Genomic DNA, 12,765 nt, shown 5'->3' with positions numbered 1-12,765 from the left:
CTTGCCTGTGATTGGTCCGTTGCCACACGTGGATGGAGTTTACTCTCCATCCAAGAAGTATACTCTCATTGAATGAAGTTAAGTCGCTGAAGGGAAATAAGAGAGTTGAAGATACAAAATAAAATAAATGATATGCCATCCAAAGCTCAAATAAGAAATACACATTGTTGGTGTAGACAATCCCTGTCTCGCAACATCTGGGATTTGGACCGAGTATTTGGAAAAGGAAAAAGCTGAAGGGAGCATTTCAGTTGAGGACTTTTATTACAGAGTTAGAAAATGAAGTAAACAAAGTTTTCTCTTGACCAGTAAACGGGATACAGTCATTCCTCCAAAAGGGATCGAAAAATAGCTCTCCCCTGTCTTATAGGAAAGGGGCGTTACCTTTACAAAATTACACTTAACTATGATAAGAGTATGGCAGATACAAAGACAGACTTAATCCCTGGGAGAGTACTGACAAAGAGTAAATACTTTATTCAAATATGTGGAAAAATACAAGTGCATTTATAACAAATGGAAAATGGGATTTTTAATGTTGAAAGATGATGATTAAACAATAAAACTAATATAGCTGGAAAACTCATGCGATAATGACAACATACTCCGTGACGCATTTAAATAATCTTACAACCTCAATACGGAAAAAACATACAGAAAATATGCGCTTGACTTGTTGTAATCACCACTCACAGTGAAAAGCCAAGTATCACTTGCAGCTAGCATGCTAAATACTTGTTTCAAATGAAAAACACTTCCTCAGACGTACGGAATACACACAAGGATTTCCTCCATCGTTTCCACAAAACTTGAATCCCTCATTAAGTGCATAATGAGGGCTACTTAGGTGGCCCCTGAGGATCCCCCCGGAAACACTTGTACAGTAGCCGGCGTCGATGCTAATAGCGATCGGCTAACGGCCGCCACGCGTGCAAATGTAAAGCGCACAAAATCTGCATAGCTGACACGAAACGGATGCACTTAAACGCACCATTTAGTTGCTACTCTGCATGAGAATATTTCACATTGATTACAATTCCTGTAGTTTTTTTTCAATTAACAAATTAGAAATAATAATCAAAATGACGGCTGTTAGCGTGATTATTTCGTAAGAAAATTGAGCTGCCGTGCCGAATGTTGTGTCCGGGTTGAATAGTGTATTCCGGCTCAGACGGAGTGTAACTTGGCCTGAAACTCGAAATTTGGGAGATTTTATGTACATATGGATTTTATTCATATATATTTTTAAAGTCCGAATTAACAGACATGTGTAAAGGGCACCTAAGTTTTGAGTCACTTAAAAGGCTACCTGTAAAAGCAAAGTACCAGAAAATATATCACAGGAGATAGTATTTTAGGGAAGTTTTTTTCCAAAAGTGTGCCGAGAAACCTTGTCTAGTGTGCCGCAGGAAATTGTATCTTCACATAAACAGAATGAGTCTTTTAAGTCTCGTTGCTTTCTTCCAGTGATCAGCCGAGTACCTGTAACGTTCATCCATATCAATAGGTGGCAGCAGAATAAGTCAAGTCAATTCATGTTTATTTGTATAGCCCTTTATCACAGGGAGTCTCAAAGGGCTGTACAGACTATTACAGACTATTATGACACCATCCCCCGATCTAAAACCTACATGAGGGCAAGGAAAAACTCAAAAACCTCAACATGTGGTAAGAGAAGAAAGGAGAAGGGAGCGCAAATAAGGTAATCCCCCTTCCCCCTCCCATGAAATATAGGTCATTTATAAACTATAGAATAGAAGTGTGTTTTAAGCCTAGATTTAAAAACATCCACTGAGGTTGCCGATTGAATTTCAGAGGGCAGAGCATGCCACAGCACCAAGGCCCGGATGGAGAACGCTCTCGAACCTGCGATTTCTTCTTGGCTCTTGGGATTACTCTTTTTGTATTTAATTATCTGCTCATGGAATACATTAAATAACTGATATTGTTTGATTAAGCTGTTTATCTGCAAAAAGAATTAAAATAAATCAAATTGAGGGAAAATCTTGCACAGAAATTTTGCTCATTTCAATTCTTCATATTATTTTTTATTTTCCTACAAAAAATTTTTTTTTAAATGTAGTAAAAAATTGGGACCCAATGGCATATTTTTTACCGCTTTATTAGAATATTATTTTTGTCACTCTTCTTGGAAAAACAAGATTGAAATAAAGTAGAACTTGAAAAACTTGTTAAAGATATTTTAAATACCCAAAATACAGCAAAATGATTAACCTATTATGAGTCACATCTACTACCTCCTGAGACACAGTGACACCAAATGGTAAGAAAAAAACGGATAATTTAAGATTTAGGACCAAACTGGTCCTGGATTCCATTTAAAAATTTTTTTCGATAGACATTGTACCATGGGAATTTTTAAAGGGACATTGTCTATAATTTAGCTCCTCCTAGTGGTAAAAAACTTTATTCATTAAAAAACAATAATGATTTGAACAATAAGCAAAATTACATGAACTATTTTATAAAAGTACATATTTTCAATACCCGTAGGTTGAGACATTTTTATGTATTTTATATAACACGAGGGTGCTGACACAATTGTCCGCCATCTTACTGCAAAGGGGATTGCAAAATAGTATTTTTGCTAAAAAAGTCAGGAAAAAAAAGAAAAAAAATGTGCTTTTTGCTCACTAGGTCTCCGTAGTCTGTATTTTTCCTTGTGCTTTTAAGCATTCCTTTTCGGTTGCACAACGCAACGCTGTGACATCTATCGGTTAAATGATACACACTGGCCATTTAAAATCTCGTGTTAACCCTCTCATTACCACGGGGGCGCCGGTGCCCCTTTTTTACAAGCACTATTCAAATTACCATAACTCAGCGACCAATGGGCTAAAGAGAAAATTGAAACAGGTTCTGGAAGAAGAGAAGATGGGCTTTGCGGCGATATAAAAGGATACAATTAAATCAAAGTAGTTGTCCAAAACAACCACAAGGTGGCAGACACTTCCCACAATCGTATCTCACAGCCATCCACGTGTGGCAACGGACCAATCACAGGCAAGAAATGACCCGGACATAATAAGTATTGCATTTTGTAAAGCATTTTTGTTATTTGTAACTAATAATAAACATTTGAATCCTTTGAACATAACTTGATTAGTTTTGATTGTCAAAGAGGCAAATAATTGGGGTACTGATGGGTTATGTATGATGTGGGTCTTTGTCTCCAGGAATTGCTTCACCATCTATCACCCAGGCTCATAAAAAACATGGTCATGGTGAAAAGTAGTTGGCAATATATGGACAACTAAGAGAGCAAGACTCGAAAACCTTTATTTTTTTTCATATATTTATAATATTTCATATTCCCAGTTTATGTTGTCACACAATGTGTTTATGTTCAGTTCTTGTCTCTACGTCCGTTTTTTATTTGTCATTTTAAATTGTTATTATATTGTCTCAACACATATTTATGGTAGATAATGCCAGATATTAAAGTTTGTTTTGATTTAAAAAAATGGCCAAAAGTAATCACTTACAAAATTATTTCTGACTCTTTTAAAGCCAAACTAACAAAAATATTCCAAGAGGCCTGTTGGACACTTGGTCAATAAAGGGTTAAGGCAATGCCCTTAAACTATTATTCCTCGGGCTGCAAGTTTGAGACCTCCGATTTACAGTAAATCAGCCATTTAGAGTTTTTTTGGGCTGGCGTGCATAATTTGGCATTTTTTAGGGGTGTGGTGGCCCTAATGAAAGGAACTCGCAGGGGCGCATATGCACACATATTAATCCCTTTTCTCTCCAATAGAAAACGTCGTCGCTCATCTTGAAATCCTCCAACTTTTGCACGATGCAGTGACGTCAGCTCCCTTCACTCACTCGCTCATCTTACTTTGAATGGGTGAGCACAATGCAATGAACGCATGCAGAGTGAGTGTATTGCTTGTCTGGGTCCAATACACATCCTCCTTAGTGAACTTGTGAATAAGTCAGTTCTAGTTTCGTATTAAAAAAAGCATGCAATGTGTAAATAATGGAATATTTACACGGGTGGTCGCACAGGAAACAAAGGAGAGAGAGAAAAAACGTGTTTACCTGTTTCATTAGATGTTAGGGTGTCACCCAGCCGTGCAGAGCAAATAGCGAGCGCAGTGCGCGTGCGCACAGCGAAGAGGAGTTGCAATGTTTGCAGAGCTGCGCGTTGAAAGGTAATGCCGACTCAAACAAAAAAAAGCAAAAAGTGATGCCCCTTCTTGAACTCGCACCCGCTGCACATGCCTGAGATCACAGGGAACAATTAGGAAAGCAATCGCCCTGTGCACTGCAACCACCCCCCCTGCACAAAAGTGACACATTAAAACGCAAAACAATAATGAGGGTACACCCAAATAGCGCTGAAAGTTCAAATACAAAACACCTTGCACAAAAAATTACTTGGAATAAAGGAGAAAATACGTAACTTTTAATCAGAATGTAAAAAAGATCACAGGGTGCCTTATTAATGCAATATTTTTGACGGAATGCGAGTATGTAACAAATGAATAAAACCTCTAATTAGCTCATATGTATGCTTATTTTTTACTGTACATGATACAAATAGAATAGAATAGAATAGAATATACATTTATTGTCATTGTTACAAAATGGGTTAACATATTGTGACAACGAAATTGGGCATGACACTACAGTGTCACACATTCACAGTGAGGTAAAAAAGCCAAGAAGATAAAGGAACAGAGAAGATAAGGTTATAGTTATAATTTACACAATATTTACACAAGAAATGTCGGCATGTAGGATGTTACATACAGTTTGGTATTGTAATACAGTTTGGTATCGTAAGGGTTTGTGCAATTATACATTTGGTGCAAAAATAGTCATCATAGTGCAAAAAAATAGTCAACATACGCATTTGGTGCAAAAAATAATAATGGAGGGTTGTTAAAAATACTGTGAAAAGTGAGAGGGGCGCCTCCTTTAGGCAGAAATAACACTAATACTAATCACCGGAGATCCACTAAGAAAATTGTAGCAAAATTACAGTAAGGAACAAATATTGGGGAAAAATCATTAGGTTATTATGCGGATGTGCAAAGTAAAATAAATGATGAAAACAAAAAATAGAAGTCATGTTTATTTGTGACGCCCTTAATTACAAGGAGTCTCAAAGGGGTGCACAGACCACAGACAATTGCAAGCTAGAGACTATTCTGTGTACAGTAATGCTAATTGTAATTCACCCTGTTCAATCCTGGAAGGGGGATTACCACATGTGAGGTCCTTTCTCAAGGTTTCTCTTTTCTCCTCACACTGAGGTTTTTGAGTTTTTCCTTGCCCGCATGCTGGTTTGCTAGTTTAAGATCAGGTAATTGTGTAATTTTGTAACTGTAATCCTGTGCAGTCCTTTGAGACATTTTTGTGATTAAGGGCTATATAAATAAATTTGACTTGACTTGACTTGACTAGAGACTATTATCACACCATCCCCTGATCTAAAACCTGCATGAGGGCAAGGAAAAACTCAAAAACCTAGACATGAGGTAAATAAAGAAACCCATTACACCATCCCCCGATCTAAAACCTACCTGAGGGAAAGGAAAAATTCAAAAACCTCACCATGAAGAAAATGAAGAATGGACCACACATGAGGTCATCCTCCTTCCAGGATGACCAGGCTGCAACAGATGTCGCAATAACAAATAATACACAGATATCATCAACATGAAATATATGTTATTCATATGCTATAGAATAGAAATGTGTTTTAATCTTAGATTTAAACATTTCCACTGAGGTTGCAGATCGAATCTCAGTGGGCAGAGCATTCCACAGCACCGGGGCCCGAATGGAGAATGCTATCAAACCTGTGGTTCTCTTCTTGGCTCTTGGGATCACTGGAAGTAAAGTTAATTTACCAAAATAAAACGTTTTAATCCTGCAACATGGATATAACCATTGCACATATTGCAACAAATACCCATATAATATGCAGAAACAGAAAAACGGGTAGGTTTAATATAATTTTTCTCATTTTTTCCTCTTCTTTTTTTGTTATGTGTCTTCTCTCCTATTTCTGATATTTATTGATTTTTTTCTCATAACATGCGCAGAATTGGAGGGAGTATACTTTGATAAAGTAATAGGAGGGTTGGCAGAAGTCAATCGTTTTTCTTCTATCTTGTCTTTTTTTGTTTAATTAATGGGCAATTGTGTAAACGCATGTTATAATTTGATGCTTTAATATGTTTATGTATGGATGAATGCAATATGTACGTTGGCAATTGCAATATGCATTAAATGAAATCGAAAGGAAGTGGGTGGGTACAAGCCTAGACGTAAAAAAACTTGAGAAAAACTCTTTTCGGTTTCCATTGTTTGAGACAATACAAGATCCATCCATCCATTATCCGCACCACTTATCCTCAGTAGGGTCGCGGGGGTGCTGGAGCCCATTCCGGCTATCTTCGGGCAGTGGGCAGGGGACACAGAGACTCAACTCACTCGCTTATTCACACCTAGGGACAATTTGGACTGGCCAATTAACCTGACATGCATGTTTTTAGAATGTGGGAGGAAACACATGCAAGCTTGGGGAAAACATGCAAACTCCTCACTGGAAGGTTCAATCTCATGACCTCAGAACTGTGCCGCGGTCACGCTAATCACTGCCTTGCCGTGCTGCCCACAATACAAGATAAGAATTCGATAAACTGGAAATGAAATGACAAATTGAATAAATCAATGTTTTTTATTGCCATTATACAATAATATAACAAAATTGGAGGGCTTCTCTATTGTTGAATGTAGCATTGTAATAATTTGCAAAATGTTTCAAAAGAAGCGTAAATTTGAGGTGTCAGACTACAATTTTACTCATCTAATGACTTTCACACTCAGTGATCTCCATGCAATGCAATATACACCCCACAGCCCCCTCCCGTAAAAAAAACCTCATCAAATAGTTATTTTAGAGTTATTTAGGATGTCAAAGACAATGATGTGCATAGAGTGGACACGTTATGCACGTGTGGGGAAAAACAAAGAAAAACAAAAACAAAAAAACATCCCAGTTGGCAAATTTGACGCCTCTATTAGGTGACCCATTTCAGGGGAGGGGGCGACACCCCGGCTGCAAAACGTCACACTTTTCACTTAAACTGCAACGCAAGATTGTTTTCTAGAAAAACAAAAAAGCTGTAACGGTGTTTTTGTGTCTTACGGCAACTTTTTTCTGAAAGCCATAATCACCCAGCATTCATGAACATAACATTTGGTACAACTGCTTCTGCGAATATGCACACATTTATTATCCCGGCTTACCAGGGTTTGTAGGAGTTCCACTTCTTGTGGTGTGTCTTGGGCAGGTACAGCCTGATTGTTCCCCGCCTATTTTAACCCAGTACTCTTATTCACTCCTGGTCAGTCCGTCAGCGAACCTCCGCGCTTGTAAGACAAGCATTTTTTTTTACTCTGGGTCCCGTTTTGTTCCCGACCTATCCTGTGTCCTGATTCTGTTCCCTGCATCGATCTCCGATCCAAGCTCCGTTCTCCTGTCCCGGCTACCCATAACCTGATTGTGTTTCCTTTATCGATCCCCGATCCAAGCTCCGTTCTCCTGTCCCGACTACCCGTAACCTGATTCTGTTTCCTGTATCGATCCCTGATCCAAGCTCCGTTCTCCTGTCTACCTGTATCCTGATTTTGTTTGCTGTATCAATCCCTTAATAAAGCATTGTGTGAAACGTTACGCATTTGGGTCCCCTGCTTGTACCGGTCGTGATAGTTTGTGACGCCCTTAATCATAAGGAGTCTCAAAGGGCTGCACAGACCACAGATTATTGCAAACTACAGACTATTATTACACCATCCCCTGATCTAAAACCTACATGAGGGTAAGGAAAAACTCAAAAACTTCCACATAAGGAAAATGAAGAAACCTTTCGAAGAGACTGCACATGAGGTAATCCCCTTTCTATGATTACCAGACTGCAATGGATGTTGCATTAACAAACAATACACAGATATTGTCAAAATAAAATATTGGTCATTTGTAAGCTATAAGTGTATTTTAAGCATAGATTTATTAAAAGTGACAAACTTAAATCCTCATTAAGCCATGTGTGCATAGTGCTTGCGTGTAATATACTTTATAATCATGTAGAAAAATTATTCTCACTCTTTGAACAATAAGGAGCGGATGTGGTATTGCTAGGGCACCATTTCCTGTGGCGTGTCTTGGGCAAGTACAGCCTGGTGGAGCCCAAAATGCTTACCTACTGCTCAATTTAAAATAAAGAACATAATAGTGCACCAAAACACCACGTGTTTCCAAACGTTTTTACTCATTTTTAGCTTTTGATTCGTTTTATTGGCACCTGAAAGAGAAGCCCCCCTACTTCTTTATACCTGTATAATGACAATAAAGGCCATTCATTAATTCTTTCATTCATGAAACGAAAGTGAGAATAAGAAACAGGGATTCCGGGGGAGGGGCAGGGGTCAAGCCGGTTCGGAGCTCCCCTGCGCGGTTACAATGAGATGATTTGCTTTAATAAGATCATTTGCCAACATCAAGGCTTTCCCAGCAGTCCTGATTACATTGAGACTCAAGATCCACGCAGGAATTTGTAGACCGACTAATTCTGGCTGGGAAGCAACGACCCCCAACCTCCTCATCTTCAAAAGACAACCCCCCCCCTTTTTTTCACCCTTTTCTCAAAGGGTGAGGATGTTTGACAATCCCCGCTTGTACTAGCCCGACAATTAATTGGATACGTTGTCGGGATGCGGCCTCCTCTCATCTTCTGCTTAGAGAGACAAAAGCCCCCCCGAAAAGAGTGGAAAGGGTGTTGTTGACACCTCCATCCGGTGGGGTATAAAAGAAGGAGGCGTTGAAGAGTTCTCCTAGCAACTTTTTTTTCACTTGCAAGCATGCAGATCCCGAGCGGAAGAACTTTCGGCGGATACTCCTCCGTGCGTAATTACGCACTGGTACAACCATCGTCTTCCAAGCCTTCGAAGTCGTTCACCATCGACGCGCTGCTCGCTAAGCCGGATCAACGAAGTTCGGAGCGGGCAAGTCCGGCGTTGAACTACCCGGCCGCGATGCCGTACGCGCCGTGCCCGTATAACGGGTTGCAAGCCGTTTACTGCTGCCCTCCGTTCACATACCAAGCGTCATGCCGCGGCGCCTTTTACGCACAAGGTATTTTCTCTCTTTTTAGAAAATATTACCTTACAATTTGCTTTTGTCTCACCTCACCCGACTTTCGGATCGTTTTGCAGCGGCGTCCATGCCCAAGGTGCATACGTTGAAAGTCAAGAGCGGAAAGTCCAAGCGAATGCGCACCAGCTTCACTAGCGAACAACTGTCCCGTCTGGAGAAGGAGTTCGCCCGGCAGCAGTACATGGTTGGTTCCGAGAGGTTCTTGCTGGCCTCCGCCCTGCAGCTCACAGAAGCTCAGGTGAGGCACTGGAAATAGTGGGAAAACGAAGAGGAGTAAGCCTCACCTAGCACTAGAGAGCGCTATATAACCGGGGTAAAGTGATATTCAGCTAAACAAGAAGAAACATCAATCGTGTTGTTGAGATTTGGTGGTAAAAGTAGTGTTTTCGTGTGGAAAATTATTCTACATTTAAAAAAATATAAAAAAGAACCGACAAAAGACCATAGAACAGTGGTGGGCAAACTACATGTGTCCCATCAGGCTTTATAATCCGGCCCGTCATACGAAAATGTTAAAATTCTAATCATAATATGTATGAAAAGGTAAAATAAATTGAAGTTACATTATGTTTTTCTTGTATACCCCTGAATCACAAAAGTCTCAAAAGGTTAGTAGTAGACTATGCAATAGTACACGGGTCAAACTGACCCATAACAAACTAGTTTTGCTTGGTCTATAAAAATGGTTTGGTTAAATTCCTCCCCCAACCAAAAAAAATATATATTGAATAAAGCATTCGGATTTGTTTAAATCCGGAGCCACATTGACCCATACACACGTAACAGTATATTTCGTACAATTGCAATAAAAATGATGGTCATAATCGCAATGCTTATTGGGATTTTCTTAATAGCTTCGACTATTTGAATCATTCACACACTCTGGGTCTAAATGAACCACACGAAACCTCTTAATGCTTAAATAATGCTGTGAAGGATTTTTACAGTTTAAGTTCAGACAGTTTCGGCTATTCAAAAACCTCATGGTCATATTGAACAATCTATAAACTTTCTGGAAACTTGATTTGCAATGAAACAGGTATCCATGGGTTAAATAATACGAAATATGTTTATTGTGATTGTCACAAAGTAATACCAATGAAAATATGTTGATTTTATGCCACTCTTGTCCCCAGTGTCCCCAACATTCAAGTAACTAGCTATGTTCGACTTTACTTGTTATTCTTATCATTTATTTATTTTATTCATTAAAGTCGAAGTGGAAAAATCTGAGCTTTCTGTATTTTTCAATGCATATTATCAAAAATTGTGCTTTAAAGGGGACATCATTTATTTCAATTCTGAGTCAATTTGATTAAATGCTTTATCTATAGACAAAAAAAAAGGAAATAGACTATGTAATTATAAATGTCAGGGTGTGTGTTAATTCATAAATGCATATCGTCGTTGCTATTCTAAAAAGACGTATCTCAATTTTTTTGTCATTTTTCTATGGTTGCCTGAGTGGAATGTGCAAAAAATGCCAAATATATTTAAAATCAGCTCTTTATACACTGCTTTACGCAAACTACAGTATCATTTTCCCTCATGTATTGCCGAGGTATCTGATACCAAAAACAAAAGGTTTTAATCCTATTCAGCCCGTAACTAAAAATATTTGCCCTGCCGAAAAATCAAAATAATGATAATAAAAACGAAATGACTTATAGAAAATTAATACTTCACTTCAATTTTTCCCATTGGCACGCCTTTCAAAGCATTCAAATGTTATTGACATTAAAATTTAAGATTTTGCACACTATAACATATAACAACTTGAGAGGTGCCAAACTCAAAATATTAATTCCTGCACCATTGGCAGGCAATTTAACCGTTTTCATATCTAATACACTCCTTTATCTACTCAATTTTTAACTTATTTTGCCAGTAAAGAAATTAATTCTGATCATAATAATTGGAATGACAAAAAATACCTCATTTGGTGAAAAAATCTTCTATTTTTAGGAATATATTAATATGAGCTAGCAGAATTTTCTTTACATAGAAGTTTAATACTTTAAAATAAACAAAATGATTCGGCTGAGCATGATACATTCTGCCTGAATATGAAATTCTGCAAATTTTTTGGTTTATTTTCTTTTTTAATTACAAATGTAGTGCAAAATAATGCAAATTTATTTTTCAATAATTGGAAGAAGTATTATTTTCCTTTATTAACTTCTCTAACTAAGAAAAATTAATACTTAAAAGTGGGGTGCATCGTGTGAGTTTCCCTGAAGTTAAAGGTATATTTTCTTTGTCAAATATGTATTACCAGAGCCCAACTGAGCTCAGTTTTTTTCCCATCGCACCTATTTGCTTTATCTTACTTTTAACAAGGCTGTCCGGGGGAACACATTAAGTAGGAGGAATGGGGGTGCAGGGTGGGGGGAGAGTAACTTTATGCCCGTCCACGTGTCTTGTAAAAAATGTATTTGTTAGAGTAGCATAAAAATGGTGAAAGTAAACAAAAAAAAAAGGAAAAAGAAGAGCGTATTTAAGCACATTTAAACAATGCACGTACTTGCACTCACAACATAAAGAGCTTGAAAGAGGCTACCATGATTGACACGATTCAGGAGATGGCAGGTTCCAGTAAAAAAGTTCCAATTCAGTACAGCTCCTTAAAAAATAACGAGTCTTTCTGCTAGTTGGGCAAGATTTTCTGTACAGATATGGCTAACGCTTGTGTGTCCTGCACTGTTTAGGTGAAAGTTTGGTTCCAGAACCGCCGCATCAAGTGGCGCAAGCAGAGTCTGGAGCAACAGCAGGCAAAACTGGCCAAACTGGGCCTGGCTGCCGCGACCCCGCCCAAAAGTCCCGGATCTCAGGGCCACGGGGACGAAGAAGAAGAAGAATTCTCCGAATCGGATGTAGACGTGGACGTTTCCGATGACTCTCCTGAGCCCTGTTGAGAAATTCCCCCCGCCCCAGAAAGACTTGTACATTCTGACAATGAATAGATGACATCCTATTATTTAATAGAAGTATAGCTATATATTTAATTTTTCTACATCCAGTGCCTTGACTATTGTTCTTTTTTGTATAATTGAAGGACATTCAGAAATATATTTTATGTAAGGAAATTCACTGCTTTGTCTGGTTTCTCTAGTTGATAAGACACAACACTCTGCAAGTACTTGGGTTAAAAAAATAACACAATTTGGGCCGAGTATGGACTGTGGACCATTAAGTCTGGGTTGTCATAAGAAAAAACAGACCCAAAAAAATCCCACAAAATGAAGGCAACTAAAACTTTTTATACTTGTTTAAAATAATTCACCACAAATTGGATCATCTTGTAAGAAACAATCACCGAAATAGGGTGTTATCATAAAAAATAAAATAAAATAAAATTAAAAGCCTCCCAAAAATGGTTGTTCTGTACAAAAACAACAGAGCAAAAAATATGTTTTATTACCTATAGGCATGTTGATTTGAGGGAAACAACACCAAAAAGTGGGCCGTGTTGTGAAAAATGGATAAATTAAAACTGGGTCAATTTGTCTAGAAATTTTAAATCCACAAAATGATGTAAGAATACCTCAAAATCTTGGGTTGCACTGTCT

At 38.2% G+C, this 12,765-nt stretch overlaps 1 protein-coding gene across 1 annotated transcript; it reads left to right on the top strand.

Annotated features, from left to right (window-relative positions):
• The first annotated feature begins 8,901 nt into the window (after positions 1-8,901).
• noto (notochord homeobox) lies at positions 8,902-12,111 on the top strand. Its single transcript, XM_088355054.1, has 3 exons — positions 8,902-9,175; positions 9,256-9,434; positions 11,905-12,111. The coding sequence occupies exons 1-3, from the start codon at positions 8,902-8,904 to the stop codon at positions 12,109-12,111; spliced, it is 660 nt and encodes a 219-aa protein (XP_088211180.1).
• Positions 12,112-12,765: the final 654 nt, after the last annotated feature.

Source organism: Urocampus carinirostris, chromosome 15 (assembly GCF_059441175.1).
Source record: "Urocampus carinirostris isolate Australia breed hairy pipefish chromosome 15, RoL_Ucar_1.0, whole genome shotgun sequence".
In the NCBI taxonomy this organism is placed as follows: Eukaryota; Metazoa; Chordata; class Actinopteri; order Syngnathiformes; family Syngnathidae; genus Urocampus; species Urocampus carinirostris.
The sequence above is the reverse complement of the archived record's forward strand: the minus strand, read 5'-3'. Positions and strand labels throughout refer to the sequence as shown.

Coding starts and splice junctions, on each gene's coding strand:
- noto (XM_088355054.1), top strand. CDS start 8,902: ATGCAGATCCCGAGCGGAAGAACTTTCGGCGGATACTCCTCCGTGCGT. Junction 9,176..9,255: donor CGGCGCCTTTTACGCACAAG/GTATTTTCTCTC, acceptor ATCGTTTTGCAG/CGGCGTCCATGCCCAAGGTG. Junction 9,435..11,904: donor TGCAGCTCACAGAAGCTCAG/GTGAGGCACTGG, acceptor TGCACTGTTTAG/GTGAAAGTTTGGTTCCAGAA.